The following is a 16,316-nucleotide window of genomic DNA, read 5'->3' as shown; positions in this document are numbered from 1 at the left end:
AACAAGCAATACTAAAATAGTTAACACAAGAGAGCACAGGTAGACCTGGAACCACAAAAACAAAAAAACAAAACAAAACAAAAGGCAAACATAAATACACACCTTTCAATAATATCTCTTAATATCAACAGCCTCAATGCCCCAACGAAAAGACATAGGTTTGCAGACTGGGTTAAAAAGCAGGATCCTGCAATTTGTTGTCTCCAAGAAACTCACCATTCTACAAAGGATAGATGTTATCTTAGGGTGAAAGTTTGGAAGATGGTGTTTCAAGCAAATGGGCCTAGAAAACAAGCAGGGGTTGCTATCCTAATATCTGAAAAGGTAGACTTTAGTCCAATGTTAGTCAAGAAAGATAAGGAAGGTCACTTTATATTGATTAAGGGCACACTCCAACAGGAGGAGATTACAATCCTAAACATATATGCACCTAATATGGAGGCTCCAAAATTCATCAAACAAACACTATTACAAATATAGTCAGAGATAACACCAAACACAGTGGTGGTGGGTGACTTTAACACCCTACTCTCATCAATTGACAGGTCATCCCGGGGAAAAATAAACAGAGAGGCATCTGGACTAAATAAGGTCATAAAAGGAATGGACCAAACAGATATCTACAGGACATTTCATCCGAAGGCTACAGAATATACATTCTTTACAGCAGCACATGGAACATTTTCTAAAATAGACCATATATTATAACACAAAGCAAATCTTAACAAATTCAGGAAAGTTGAAATAATTCCTTGCATTCTATCTGACCACAATGGAATTAAACTACAAATCAGTAGCAAGAAAGGCTACAGAGCATACACAAAATCATGGAAACTAAACAATACACTACTAAATGATGAATGGGTCAATGAAGAAATCAAGAAGGAAATCAAAAAATTTATAGAGTCAGACGATAATGAGAACACAACATATCAAAATCTCTGGGACACAATGAAGGCAGTTCTAAGAGGTAAATTTATAGCCTTAAGTGCCTATATTAAGAAATTAGAACAGTCACAATAAAAGACCTAATGCTTCACCTTAAAGCCTGGGAAAAAGAACAAGGCAAACCAAAAATCAGTAGGCGGGAAGAAATGATAAAGATTAGGGCAGAAATTAATGAAATAGAAACAACAACAACAAAAAACAATCCAAAGAATTAATGAAACAAAGAGTTGGTTCTTTGAAAGGATAAACAAGATTGATAAACCCTTAGCAAATATGACCAAAAGAAAGAGAGAAGAGACATAAATTAATAAAATCAGAGATGAAAAAGGTAACATCACAACAGATTCCAGAGAAATTCAAAAAAATCATGGGGACATACTAGAAAAGCATATACTCCACAAAGTATGAAAATCTGAAAGAAATGGATGATTTCCTTGATTTATATGACCTACCTAAATTAAATCAAAATGAGATTAATCACTTAAATAGACCTATAACAAGCATGGAGATCCGAATAGTTATCAATAATCTCCCAACTAAAAAAAGCCCAGGCCAAGGTGGATTCACTGCTGAATTTTACCAGACCTTCAAGGAAGAGCTAACACCATTGCTTCTTAAGCTTTTCCAGGAAATAGAAAAAGAAGGAATTCTACCAAACTCCTTCTATGAGGCCAGCATCACCATGATACCAAAACCAGGCAAAGATAGAACAAAAAAAGAAAATTACAGACCAATCTCCCTCATGAACATAGATGCAAAAATTCTCAACAAAATATTGGCATACAGAATACAAGAATATATCAAAAAGATCATTCACCCTGACCAAGTAGGCTTTATCCCAGAGATGCAGGGATGGTTCAACATACGCAAATCTATAAATGTAATACATTACATAAACGGGTTGAAGGACAAAAATCACATGATCATCTCATTAGATGCAGAGAAAGCATTTGACAAAATCCAACATCCCTTCATGATAAAAGTCCTACAGAGACTAGGAATAGAAGGAACATATCTCAATATAATAAAGGCTATTTATGACAAGCCTACAGCCAACATATTACTAAATGGGGAAAAACTGGAAGCTTTGCCACTAAAATCAGGAACAAGACAAGGGTGTCCACTGTCCCCACTTTTATTTAATATAGCTTTGGAAGTCTTAGCGATAGCAATAAGGCAAGAGACACACATAAAAGGGATACAAACTGGAAAGGAAGAGATCAAGTTATCATTATTTGCACATGACATGATTCTATACATAAAGGATCCTAAAGACTCTACTAGAAAACTGTTAGAGCTGATCAAAACCTACAGCAATGTAGCAGGACACAAAATAAATACACAGAAATCAGTAGCCTTCATATATGCTAACAACAAACACAGAGAATGAAATCAAAAAATCACTCCCGTTCACAATTGCATCAAAAAAAATAAAGTACCTTGGAATAAACCTAACCAAGGAAGTAAAGAATCTCTACAATGAGAACATTAAAACAATCAAGCGAGAAATTGCAGAAGACACAAGAAAGTGGAGAAACATCCCCTGTTCCTGGATTGGAAGAATCAATACTGTGAAAATGGCAATCTTACCAAAAGCAATCTACATATTTAATGCAATCCTTATCAAAATTCCAAAGGCATTCTTCATGGAAATAGAAAAAACAATCCAAAAATTCATCTGGAATCACAAAAAAACTTGAATATCTAAAATAATACTGAGCAACAAAAATGAGGCTGGTGGTATCACCATACCTGATTTTAACCTATACTACAGAGCCATAGTAAAAAAACAGCATGGTACTGGCACAAAAACAGACATGTAGATCAGTGGAACAGAATAGAGGACCCAGATGTAAGCCCAAGTAGCTCTAGCCACCTGATATTCGATAAAAATGCCAAAACTACTCATTGGAGACAAGACAGCCTCTTCAGCAAATGGTGTTGGGAAAACTGGATATATATCTGCAGAAGAATGAAAATAGATTCTTCTCTCTCGCATGCAGAAGAATTAAGTCCAAATGGATTAAAGACCTTAGCAGCAGACCTGAAAATCTGAAACTGCTAGAGGAAAAAGTAGGGGAAACCCTTGAACATATTGGTCTTGGCAAAGACTTTTTGAATATAACCCCAATTGCTCAGGCAATAAAACCACAGATTAATCACTGGGACCTAATGAAATTACAAAGATTTTGCACTGCAAAGGACACAGTGAAAAAAGAAAAGAAGCAACCTACAGAATGGGAAAAAATCTTCGCCAGCTATATATCTGATAGACAATTAATATCTAGGATATACAAAGAACTCAAAAAGTTAAATAATAAGGAATCAAACAAGCCAGTCAAAAAATGGGCTATGGAGCTAAATAGAGCATTCTCAAAGGAAGAAATACGAATGGCATATAAGCATCTAAAAACATGTTCTACGTCACTAGTCATCAGGGAAATGGAGATTAAAACTACATTGAGATTCCATCTCACTCCTGTCAGATTGGCCACCATCATGAAAACAAATGATCATAAATGTTGGCGGCGATGTGGAAAAAAAGGAACCCTTCTACACTGCTGGTGGGAATGAAGTCTGGTCCAGCCATTGTGGAAAACAGTGTGGAGATTCCTAAAACAGCTAAAGATTGATCTGCCATATGACCCAGCTATAGCATTCCTAGGCATATATTCAAATGACTCATCTAATTTCCTTAGAAGTACGTGCTCAACCATGTTTATTGCTGCTCAATTTATAATAGCTGGGAAATGGAACCAGCATAGATGTCCCTAAACAGATGAGTGGATAATGAAGATGTGGCACATTTATACAATAGAGTTCTACTCAGCGGTAAAGAAAAATGAAGTTATGAAATTTGCAGAAAAATGGAATGGCCTGGAAAGGATTATACTAAGCGAGGTAACCCAGGCCCAGAAAGCCAAGTGCCACATGTTCTCTCTCATATGTGGATACTAGCTACAGATGATTGGGCTTCTGTGTGAGAATGAAAATACTTAGTAGCGGTGGCCAGTAAGGTAAAAAGGAGACATAAGGGGAAGAGAAAGGAAGGGGGGAGGATACTTAATAGGTTGATATTGTATATATGTAATTACAGTGATTGTAATGGGGAGGTAATATGATGGAGAATGGAATTTCAAATGGGAAATTGTGGGGGCGGGAAGGAGGGAATTACCATGGGATATTTTTTATAATCATGGAAAATGTTAATAAAAAATTAAAAAAAAAATCATTCACCCTGACCAAGTAGGCTTTATCCCAGAGATGCAAGGATGGTTCAATATATGCAAATCTATAAATGTAATACATTATATGAACGGGTTGAAGGACAGAAATCACATGATCTTCTCACTGGACGCAGAGAAAGCATTTGACAAATTCCAACATCCCTTCACGATAAAAGTCTTACAGAGACTTCGAATAGAAGGAACATATCTCAGTATAATAAAGGCTATCTGACAAGCCTACAGCCAACATATTTCTAAATAGGGAAAAACTGGAAGCTTTTCCACTAAAATCAGGAACAAGACAAGGGTGTCCACTGTCCCCACTTTTATTTAATATAGTCTTGGAAGTCTTAGCCGTAGCAATAGGGCAAGAGACACACATAAAAGGGATATAAATTGGAAAGGAAGAGATCAAGTTATCATTATTTGCACATGACATGATTCTATACATAAAGGACCCTAAAAACTCTACTAGCAAATTTTAGAGCTGATCAAAACCTGCAGTCATGTAGCAGGATACAAAATAAATACACAGAAATCAGTATCCTTCATATATGCTAACAACAAACACACAGAGGATGAAATCAGAGAATTGCTCCCATTCACAATTGCATCAAAATAAATAAATAAATAAAGTACCTTGGAATAAACCTAACCAAGGAAGTAAAGAATCTCTACAATGAGAACTTTAAAACACTCAAGCAAGAAATTGCAGAAGACACTAGAAAGTGGAGAAATTTCCCCTGTTCCTGGATTGGAAGAATCAATATTGTGAAAATGGCAATGTTACCTAAAGCAATCTACACATTTAATGCAATCCCTATCAAAATTCCAAAGGCATTCTTCATGGAAATAGAAAAACAATCCAAAAATTCATTTGGAATCACAAAAAACCTCGAATATCTAAAATAATACTGAGCAACAAAAATGAGGCTGGTGGTATCACCATACCTGATTTTAACCTATACTACAGAGCCATAGTAACAAAAACAGCATGGTACTGGCACAAAAACAGACATGTAGATCAGTGGAACCGAATAGAGGACCCAGATGTAAGCCCAAGTAGCTATAGCCACCTGATATTTGATAAAAATGCCAAAAATACTCATTGGAGACAAGACAGCCTCTTCAGCAAATGGTGTTGGGAAAACTGGATGTATATCTGTAGAAGGATGAAAATAGATTCTTCTCTCTCGCCATGTACAAGAATTAAGTCCAAATGGATTAAAGACCTTAACAGCAGACCTGAAACTCTGAAACTGCTAGAGGAAAAAGTAGGGGAAACCCTGCAACATATTGGTCTTGGCAAAGACATTCTGAATACAACCCCAATTGCTCAGACAATAAAACCACAGATTGGGCTGGAGAGATGCCTTAGCGGTTAAGCGCTTGCCTGTGAAGCCTAAGGACCCCGGTTCGAGGCTCGGTTCCCCAGGACCCACTTTAGCCAGATGCACAAGGGGGTGCAAGCATCTGGAGTTCGTTTGCAGAGGTGGAAGCCCTGGCACACCCATTCTCTCTATATATATCTGCCTCTTTCTCTCTCTGTCACTCCCAAATAAATAAATAAATAAAAATGAACCAAAAAACATTAAAAAATAAATAAATAAAACCACCGATTAATCACTGGGACCTCATGAAAATACAAAGATTTTGCACTGCAAAGGACAATAGTGAAAATAGCAAAGAGGCAACCTACAGAATGGGAAAAAATCTTCGCCAGCTATATATCTGATAGACAATTAATATCTAGGATATACAAAGAACTCAAAAAGTTAAATAATAAGGAATCAAACACGGAAATCAAAAAATGGGGTATGGAGCTAAATAGAGAGTTCTCAAAGGAAGAAATACGAATGGCATATAAGCATCTACAAAGATGTTCTACATCACTAGTCATCAGGGAATTGCAGATTAAAACTACATTGAGATTCCATCTCACTCCTGTCAGATTGGCCGCCATCATGAAAACAAATGATCATAAATGTTGGCGGGGATGTGGGAAAAGCAGAACCCTTCTACACTGCTGGTGAGAATGCAATCTGGTCCAGCCATTGTGGAAAACAGTGTGGAGCTTCCTAAAACAGCTGAAGATTGATCTACCATATGACCCAGCTATAGCACTCGTAGGCATATATCCAAATGGCTCATCTAATTTCCTCAGAAGTACGTGCTCAACCATGTTTATTGCTGCTCAATTTATAATAGCTGGGAAATGGAACCAGCCTAGATGTCTCTCAACTGATGAGTGGATAATGAAGATGTGGCACATTTATACAATAGAGTTCTACTCAGCGGTAAAGAAAAATGAAGTTATGAAGTTTGCAGAAAAATGGATGGACCTGGAAAGGATTTTACTAAGTGAGGTAACCCAGGCCCAGAAAGCCAAGCGCCACATTTTCTCTCTCATATTGGGCTTCTGCGTGAGAATGAAAATACTTAGTAGCAGAGGCCAGTAAGTTAAAAAGGAGACATAATTGGAAGAGAAAGGAAGGGAGCAGGGTACTTAATAGGTTGATATTGTATATAAGTAAGTACAATGATTGTGATGGGGAGGCAATATGATGAAGAATTGAATTTCAAAGGGGAAAGTGGGGGGGGGTGAGGGAGGGAATTACCATGGGATTTTTTTTATAATCATGGAAAATGCTAATAAAAATTTTTTAAAATCATTAAATAAATAAAAAGGAATTTATTTGTAATATCAAATGTGGGTCCCTTATGATAATTGGAGGAACATATGGCCTTGTTTTTAGAATCCTAAAACAGACACATAAATTCTGATTTCAAAGCTTCTGATTCATTATGGTGTTTCTAATAAGCCGGAGGGCTGAGGCTGCAGCTCAGTAGGGAGCACATGGCCCTGGGCGCAATCCCCACCAGAGATCAAGACTCTTGTCCAAGAGGCTAGAGAGCTGACTTGATATGGGTCTTTATAGCCAGTGGGCTGGTGGGTTTCAGAGGATTATGGTTTCTTTTATACAAAATGAGGAGAAGGCTCTGAGAAATCTGGCAACTAGTGATAAGATAATGCTGCTTCAGGGAAAGTCTGTCGGTCTGCACATGCCAGACATGAAGGGATATTAACACTTCAACACCAAAAACATACAATAGACTTTCCTAATGTTAAGGCCCAGTGACAGGGAGGGAGTCTTGTGCTAAATACTGTTTTTCCTTTTTAGATTACAGGGTATCTGCCAACTCCAAATTAGTTATAGTCACGGCAGGGGCAAGGCAGAAGGTGGGAGAAACTCGCCTTGACCTGGTTCAGCGCAATGTGACTATCATGCAGTCCATCATTCCTGGCATAGTTAGTCACAGTCCTGATTGTAAAATACTTGTTGTTTCAAACCCAGGTGAGTACCTCTGTACATTATGTAAAATGATGATTGTCCCACACCATTCCTTCTTGTTTAAAACTTCAGAGCAGTACTGGTGGGTAGTAAGTTGCATCCATTCAAAGTATGATGCCGTGAGCTTGAACTTGAACAGATGTCAGCATTTGTGAGGTCACCAGTACAAACAATAGGAATGTCTATCACCACAGAAAGGTTTCTTATTTTCCTGTGTGGCTTACCCTCGCTCTTCCTCCACCTGCATTGTCTGGAACTTCATGCAAGACAATCATGGTGGATGCAGTCTTTTCTGTTTGGCTCCTTTTACCCAGAATAGTTACTTGGGATTCATCCAGGCCATAGAATATATTATTGGTTTGTTTCTTTTTGTTGCTGAAGGGTATTCTCTAGTTCATTTATTTTAAATACTTGGTTCACCTGTTGATAGATTTCAGACTACTTCCATGCTGAGATTGTTCTTTTCTAAAAAGTCTGTGTGTTTGTGTGTAAGTGTGCGTGTTAGTGAGGTTAGTGCATGTGTGCAGGTCAGACAACATCTCAGTGAGGCAGTGTGTTTTTACTGTGACTTCTTTTCTTTATTTTTTGTTTTTTCAAGGTAGGGTCTCACTAGCCCAGGCTGACCTGGAATTCACCATGTAGTCTCAGGGTGACCTTGAACTCAGCAATCCTCCTACCTCTGCCACCCAAATGCTGGGATTAAAGGCATGTACTATCACGCCCCACCAAGTTTTTTTTTTTTTTTTGGATGTGGGGTTTCACTTGAGCTCAAACTGACCTGGAATTCACTATGCAGTCTCACGGTGGCCTCAAACTCACAGAGATCCTCCTACCTCGGCCTCCCGAGTGCTGAGATTGAAGGTGTGCATCACCATGCCAGGCTTCGCTATGACTTCTTGCTTACACAGAGCTTCAGTATCCAACAGAGCACCTTCGGAATTGTATATGTCTTTCTGCACTGTGCACAGTCCTGCACGCTGCCCTGGGCATGCTAATCTGGTATCCTAGGAAACAGATATTGCTAGATTTGATGAAGATGTGGTAAGAAGAGGGAGAGGAGAAATCTAGGAGGTTAATTAAGGAGGTGGAATTGCTGACTGAGTATTCAACAAACAGAAAGGCACTCACAGTATCTCAAAAGAAGATACTTTGTCTCAGAATTCACCTAGTGAAAAAAAGCTCTGTGGGCTGGATGTAAAGGCTCACACTCAGAAAGCTGAGGCAGGAGCATCTCCAGGAAATGGAGGCCATTCTGGGCTAGGGAGTGAATTCTGGGATAGCTGAGACTATGCCTCAAATATAAATAAGTAAATAATAAAAGAAAAAGGATGGGCATGATGGTGCATGCTTTTAATCGATCACCATGAGTTCCAAGCCAGTCTGGTCTACAGAGTGAGTTCCAGATCAACTTGGGTTAGAGTGAAACCCTCCCACAAAAAAATACTATATGAAGCCAGGGTGTTGTGGCACATGTCTTTAATCCCAGCATTCGGGAGGCAGAGGTTGGAGGATTCTGTGAGTTTGAAGCCACCCTGAGACTACATAGTAAATTCCAGGTCAGCCTGAGCTAGAGTGAGACCCTACCTCAAAAAACCAAAAACAAACAAACTATATGAGTATGCATTTTTTGAGGAATTTTCAATTACTTTATTGTTTTTTTATTTTCATAATTTTTATTAATATTTTCCATAATTATACAAAATATCCCATGGTAATACCTCCCCCCCTGCACTTTCCCCTTTGAAATTCCATTCTTCATCATATCCCCTCCCCATCTCAATCACTGTACTTACTTATATACAATACTAACCTATTAAGTACCCTCCTCCCTTCCTTTCTCTTCCCTTTATATCTCCTTTTTAACTTACTGGTCTCTGCTACTAAGTATTTTCATTCTCACACAGAAGCCCAATCATCTGTAGCTAGGATCCACATATGAGGGAGAACATGTGGCACTTGGCTTTCTGGGCCTGGGTTACCTCGCTTAGTATAATCCTTTCCAGGTCCATCCATTTTTCTGCAAATTTCATAACTTCATTTTTCTTTACCACTGAGTAGAACTCCATTGTATAAATGTGCCACATCTTCATTATCCACTCATCAGTTGAGGGACATCTATGCTGGTTCCATTTCCCAGCTATTATAAATTGAGCAGCAATAAACGTGGTTGAGCATGTTCTTCTAAGGATATGAGATGAATCCTTCGGATATATGCCTAGGAGTGCTATAGCTGGGTCATATGGTAGATCAATCTTTAGCTGTTTTAGGAACCTCCACAATGGCTGGACCAGAATGCATTCCCACCAGCAGTGTAGAAGGGTTCCTCTTTTTCCATATCCCCACCAGCATTTATGATCATTTGTTTTCATGATGGTGGCCAATCTGACAGGAGTGAGATGGAATCTCAATGTAGTTTTAATCTGCATTTCCCTGATGACTAGTGATGTAGAACATCTTTTTAGATGTTTATATGTCATTCATATTTCTTCCTTTGAGAATGCTCTATTTAGCTCCATAGCCCATTTTTTGATTGGCTTGTTTGATTCCTTATTATTTAACTTTTTGAGTTCTTTGTATATCCTAGATATTAATCCTCTATCAGATATATAGCTGGTGAAGATTTTTTTTCCCATTCTGTAGGTTGCCTCTTTGCTTTTTTCACTATTGTCCTTTGTAGTGAAAAATCTTTGTAATTTCATGAGGTCCCAGTGATTAATCTGTCGTTTTATTGCCTGAGCAATTGGGGTTATATTCAAAAAGTCTTTGCCAAGACCAATATGTTGAGAGGTTTCTCCTACTTTTTCCTCTAGCAGTTTCAGAGTTTCAGGTCTGCTGTTAAGGTCTTTAATCCATTTGGACTTAATTCTTGTGCATGGCGAAAGAGAAGAATCTATTTTCATCCTTCTACAGATATATATCCAGTTTTCCCAACACCATTTGCTGAAGAGGCTGTCTTGTCTCCCATGAGTATTTTTGGCACTTTATCGAATATCAAGTGGGTATAGCTAACTGGACTTACATCGGGTCCTCTATTTTGTTCCACTGATCTACATGTCTGTTTTTGTGCCAGTACCATGCTGTTTTTGTTACTATGGCTCTGTAGTATAGGTTAAAATCAGGTATGGTGATACCACCAGCCTTATTTTTGTTGCTCAGTATTATTTTAGATATTCGAGGTTTTTTGTGATTCCAAATGAATTTTTGGATTGTTTTTCTATTTCCATGAAGAATGCCTTTGGAATTTTGATAGGGATTGCATTAAATGTGTAGATTGCTTTAGGTAACATTGCCATTTTCACAATATTGATTCTTCCAATCCAGGAACAAGGGATGTTCCTCCACTTTCTAGTGTCTTCTGCAATTTCTTGCTTGAGTGTTTTAAAGTTCTCATTGTAGAGATTCTTTACTTCCTTGGTTAGGTTTATTCCAAGGTACTTTATTTATTTATTTATTTATTTTTTGATGCAATTGTGAATGGGAGTTATTCTCTGATTTCATCCTCTGTGTGTTTGTTGTTAGCACATATGAAGGCTACTGATTTCTGTATATTTATTTTGTATCCTGCTACATGGCTGTTGGTTTTTTTTTATCAACTCTAACAATTTGCTAGTAGAGTCTTTAGGATCCTTTATGTATAGAATCATGTCATGTGCAAATAATGATAACTTGATCTCTTCCTTTCCAGTTTATATCCCTTTTATGTGTGTCTCTTGCCTTATTGCTATGGCTAAGACTTCCAAAACTATATTAAATAAAAGTGGGAACAGTGGAGAGTACGCATATTTTTTATAGATTTGCTTCACTTTAAACTCTAATGAATCTACATTTTATTCCAAAACAATTTATCTATTCAGAGAACCAATTTGAGGCCAATCTCCAGCATCCGTATAAAGAGTTGTGTGTGGCCATGCATGCCTGTATCCTCAGTTCTGTGTGAGGCAGAGCCAGTAGACTCCCGGGGCTCCGTGGTTATCTGGTGTGACTGAAAACAGCAACGGCAGGTTCATTGAGAGACAGACTGTCCTAAGGATGCAATGCAGAAGAGCAATAAAAGAGGACACCTACATTCACCACAAACCCCAAAATTTAAAAAGAAAATTGTAAAAAGAAGTTGTGAGTCTTTTTCTAATATTGTTTATCCTAGTGGATATTTTGACATATGTGGTCTGGAAGATAAGTGGCCTACCTGCAACTCGTGTGATTGGAAGCGGTTGTAATCTAGATTCTGCCCGTTTCCGTTACCTAATTGGAGAGAAGTTGGGTGTCCATCCCACAAGCTGCCATGGCTGGATTATTGGAGAACATGGTGATTCTAGTGGTAAGAATAACCCTGTTGTTGTTTAACTACCCTTCTTATCTCTAGCAGTGCTTATCATCTTTAAAGCCCATTTGTCTATTAAAATAGCTGTGTGTCTTATTTTATTGCTATGTTCCCTGGTATATCCTTTTCTATTTTTAATTTATTAACAATTTTATATATGTGTATAATTATTTTGATCATAATCCTCTTCCTTACCTTCTCTTCCCCCCCCATCAACTGACCCATTTCTTCTTCCCAAGTAGTCCCTTTCACACTTTTTAAAAAGTACATGTACTTGGGGTTAGAGAGATGGCTTAGTGGTTAAGGTGCTTGCCTACAAAGCCAAAGGACCCAGGTTTGATTCCTTAGGACCCATGTAAACCAGATGCACAAGGAGGCTCACATATCTGGAGTTCATTTGCTGGAGGCTCTGGCATGCCCATTATATCTTTCTCTCTCTCCCTCCTCCCCACCTATTTCTCTCTCTCAAATAAAAAAAAAAAATTAAGTACATACACTTGGAGCTGGAGAAATGGCTTGGTGGCTAAGGTGCTTGCCTGTGAAGCCTAAGGACCCATGTTTGACTCTCCAGGTCCCACATAAGCCAGATGTACAAACTGATAGAAGCATGCAAGGCCGCACATGTGCACATGGTGGCACACACATCTGGAGTTTGACTACAGTGACTGGAGGCCTTGGCGCACTAATTCATTCTCTCTCTTTTGACCTCATCTCTTGCATGAAAGAAAGGCCAGTCTTGGGCTGGAGAGATGGCTTAGTGGTTATGCGCTTACCTGTGAAGCCTAAGGACACTGGTTCAATGCTCGATTCCCTAGTATCATGTAAGCCAGATGCACAAGGTGGTGCATGCATCTGGAGTTTGTTTGCAGTGGCTGGAGGCCCTGGTGTGCCCATTCTCTCTCCTCTCTCTCTCTCTCTCTCTCTCTCTCTCTCTCTCTCTCCTTCTTTCTCACTCTGTCTGTTGCTCTCAAATAAATTAAAAAAAAAAAAAAGACCAGTCTGTTGGGCCTGCTACAAAGAAAAAAAAGTACATACACTTTTGTTTTTAAATATCCACTTATTTAATTAATTTGAGACATGAGAGATCCAGGGTGCAGGCGTGCCGGGACCTTCTGCCACTGCAAGCGAGCTCTAGACACGTGTACCATTTTGTTCATCTGGGGAATCAAACCTGGGCTGTCAGACTTTGCAAGCAAGTACCTTTAACCACTGAATCATCACTCTAATTCTGTTTTTTGTTTGTTTGTTTGTTTTATTTTTGTTTCTGTTTTGTTTTGAGGCAGGTTTTCATTCTAGCCCAGGCTGACCTAGAACTCACTCTATAGCCTGGACAGCCTAGGAAAACCACATTTCAAAAATTTAAAAATAATGTGTTGTTGTCTTTTCTCTTTACTTCAAGGATTATGGTCTAATGAACTTATTTTTAAAACCAGAGTCTCACATAACCCAGGCTGTCCTAGAACTCACTATGTAGCCAAGGATAACCTTGAACTTCTGATCCTCCGGCCTCCACTTCCTGAGCATTGGGGTGACAGGTATGAGCCACCATACCTAGTTTATGAGATAGTGGGACTTGAACCCAGAGCCTCATGCATGCTAGGCAAGCACTCTACCAACCGAGCTGCATCTCCAGCCCTGATGAATGGTTTTCTACTTGGACAAGTATTTCCTTGGCTACTTCCTTAACTTGTTCAGTTCTGCTTTCTAAAGAGATCATTAAAATATTTTTTACTTCCTCAATTTAATATTCCATATTATTTTTAGAGAGATAGTATGTTCTGGCTGATGTTAATTTGAATATTTATTATTATACTCATTTTATTTGTTTCCTGCCTTTCTTGCTTTCTTTATCATTTCTTCTCCCTTCCTGCTTCCCTGCCTGCTTCCCTGCCTGCTTGCTTGCTTGCTTCCTTGCCTCCTTCCTTCCTTCCTTCCTTCCTTCCTTCCTTCCTTCCTTCCTTCCTTCCTTCCTTCCTTTCTTTCTTTCCTTTTTTTTTCCTCAAATTTTTATTAACATTTTCCGTGATTATAAAAAATATCCCATGGACATACCCTCCCCCCCAATTTCCCCTTTGAAATTCCATTCTCCATCATATTATCTCCCCATCTCAATCATTCTACTTACATATATACAATACCAACCCATTAAGTACCCTCCTCCCTTCCTTTCTCTTCCCTTTATATCTCCTTTTTAACCTACTGCCCTCTGCTACTAAGTATTTTCATTCTCACACAGAAGCCCAATCATCTGTAGCTAGGATCCACAGATGAGGGAAAACATATGGCACTTGGCTTTCTGGGCCTGGGTTACCTCACTTAGTATAATCCTTTCCAGGTCCATCCATTTTTCTGCAAATTTCATAACTTCATTTTTCTTTACCGCTGAGTAGAACTCCATTGTATAAATGTGCCACATCTTCATTATCTACTCATCAGTTGAGGGACATCTATGCTGGTTCCATTTCCCAGCTATTATAAATTGAGCAGCAATAAACATGGTTGAGCACGTACTTCTAAGGAAATGAGATAAGTCCTTCAGATATATGCCTAGGAGTGCTATAGCTGGGTCATATGGAAGATCAATCTTTAGCTATTTTAGGAACCTCCACAATGGCTGGACCAGAATGCATTCCCACCAGCAGTATAGAAGGGTTCCTCTTTTTCCACATCCCCACTAACATTTATGATCATTTGTTTTCATGATGGTAGTCAATCTGACAGGAGTGAGATGGAATCTCAATGTAGTTTTAATCTGTATTTCCATGATTCTTTCCTTTTCTTTCTCCTTCATTTTTTTGAAGCAAGCCAACAAACTGGACTTTTAAAAAAAATTTTATGAGAGTAAGTGAGAGAGAGAGAGAGAGAGAATTGGCACGCCGGGGCCTCCAGCCACTGTAATTGAACTCCAAATGCATATGCCACCTTGTGTGCAAGTGCAACTTTACACATGTGTCACCTTGCATGTCTGGCTTATGTGGGATCTGGAGAGTCAAACATGGGTCCTTAGGCCTCTAAGACAAGCGCCTGACCACTAAACCATCTCTCCAGCCATCTTCTTTCATTTTAAGACAGTGTGTCATTAAGAAATAAAGTCCTGGCTGGCCTTGAACTCTTGATTTTCCTCCTGAGTGTCTTTTTAAATTTTCTGTTGGATTGAATGAACTTTCTCTAATTTTTTCACTACTTTGAATTAGTTTCTCATAAGGCTGAGGCAGAAAGTTGTTCAAATCCAGGAATTCAAGAATTCAAGATTATCTTGAGCAACACAGTCACATCTCAAAAACAACACTACCACCTTAAGAATCTTTAGGCTTGATCATTCTCTTTCTGTATATATGTCACTGTTCATTCTTTACCTGTTTTCATCCTACTTTGCATACCCCAAACTAGGTATGTGACCAGTTGATGTTTGATTTAATTTATGTATGGTTGTCAGTTATATTACTTATCTTTATTTCTTGCATCCAACTCTGGATTTGCCTCTGGATTTTAGTGTCCTTCACAAACCATGCCCTGCCCCAGTGTTATATATCTGGAGGTGTTTAAATTTCATTTCCTTCCTAAGTAACAGTTTAACTGGGTATGAAATTCTACATGGACACTTACTTCCCCCCTGCTTAGTTGCTGTTGAGAAGTATGCTGCTAATTTGTTATTTCCCTCTAATGGCTGTATTTTATGTTTTTATCTGCCTTTTTCTTTATGGAGTTTGCATTCTGTATATTTCTTAAAAATGCTTCCTCTTAAAAGATCATGACATCAGGCTGGAGAGATGGCTTAGCGGTTAAGCACTTGCCTGTGAAGCCTAAGGACCCTGGTTCCAGGCTCGATTCCCCAGGACCCACGTTAGCCAGATGCACAAGGGGGCGCATGTATCTGGGGTTCATTTGCAGTGGCTGGAGGCCCTGGCGCGCCATTCTCTCTCTCTCTATCTGCCTCTTTCTTTCTCTGTTTGTCACTTTCAAATAAATAAATAAAAATAAACCAAAAAAAAAAAAAAACCAGATCATGACATCAAAATGAAAGAGACTGATTGAGAGGGGGATAGGATATGATGGAGAATGGAGTTTCAAGGGGAAAGTGGGGGGAAGAGAGGGAATTATCATGGGATATTGTTTATAGTCATGGAAGTTGTTAATCAAAAAGCAAAATAAAAATAAAAATAAAAATGCCTCCTTTAGGGCCAGAGAGATGACTCAGCAGTTAAGACGCTTGCCTGCAAAGCCTAACAACCTGGGTTCAATTTCCCAGAACCCATGTAAAGCCAGATGCATGGAGAGGCCCATGTATCTGGAGTTCATTTACAGTGGCTAGAGGCCCCGGTATGCCCATTCTGTCTCCCCTGCCCTCCTTGAAAATAAATAAAATAAAGTTTTTTAAAGTGCCTCTTATACCATACAATTAAAAATAATTTCAGAGTGGGGCTGATGGTACACACCTTTAATCCCAGCACTCATAAGGCTGAAGCA

At 38.7% G+C, this 16,316-nt stretch overlaps 1 protein-coding gene across 2 annotated transcripts in view; it reads left to right on the top strand.

Moving 5' to 3' along the window:
- The window catches only part of LOC101602655 (L-lactate dehydrogenase C chain), a 52,640-nt gene that overhangs the window by 13,617 nt on the left and 22,707 nt on the right, over positions 1-16,316 (top strand). Inside the window, exons 3-4 of one of the 2 annotated variants that reach the window (XM_004650802.3) lie at positions 7,358-7,531; positions 11,673-11,846. In XM_004650802.3, the coding sequence (XP_004650859.1) occupies positions 7,358-7,531; positions 11,673-11,846 (348 nt within the window). The remainder of the gene's footprint in view (positions 1-7,357; positions 7,532-11,672; positions 11,847-16,316) is intronic. The other variant, XM_045145758.1, reaches the window with a different exon arrangement.

This window comes from Jaculus jaculus, chromosome 3 (assembly GCF_020740685.1).
Source record: "Jaculus jaculus isolate mJacJac1 chromosome 3, mJacJac1.mat.Y.cur, whole genome shotgun sequence".
In the NCBI taxonomy this organism is placed as follows: Eukaryota; Metazoa; Chordata; class Mammalia; order Rodentia; family Dipodidae; genus Jaculus; species Jaculus jaculus.
Note: the sequence above shows the minus strand (reverse complement) of the source record. Positions and strands in the feature narration are given on the sequence as shown.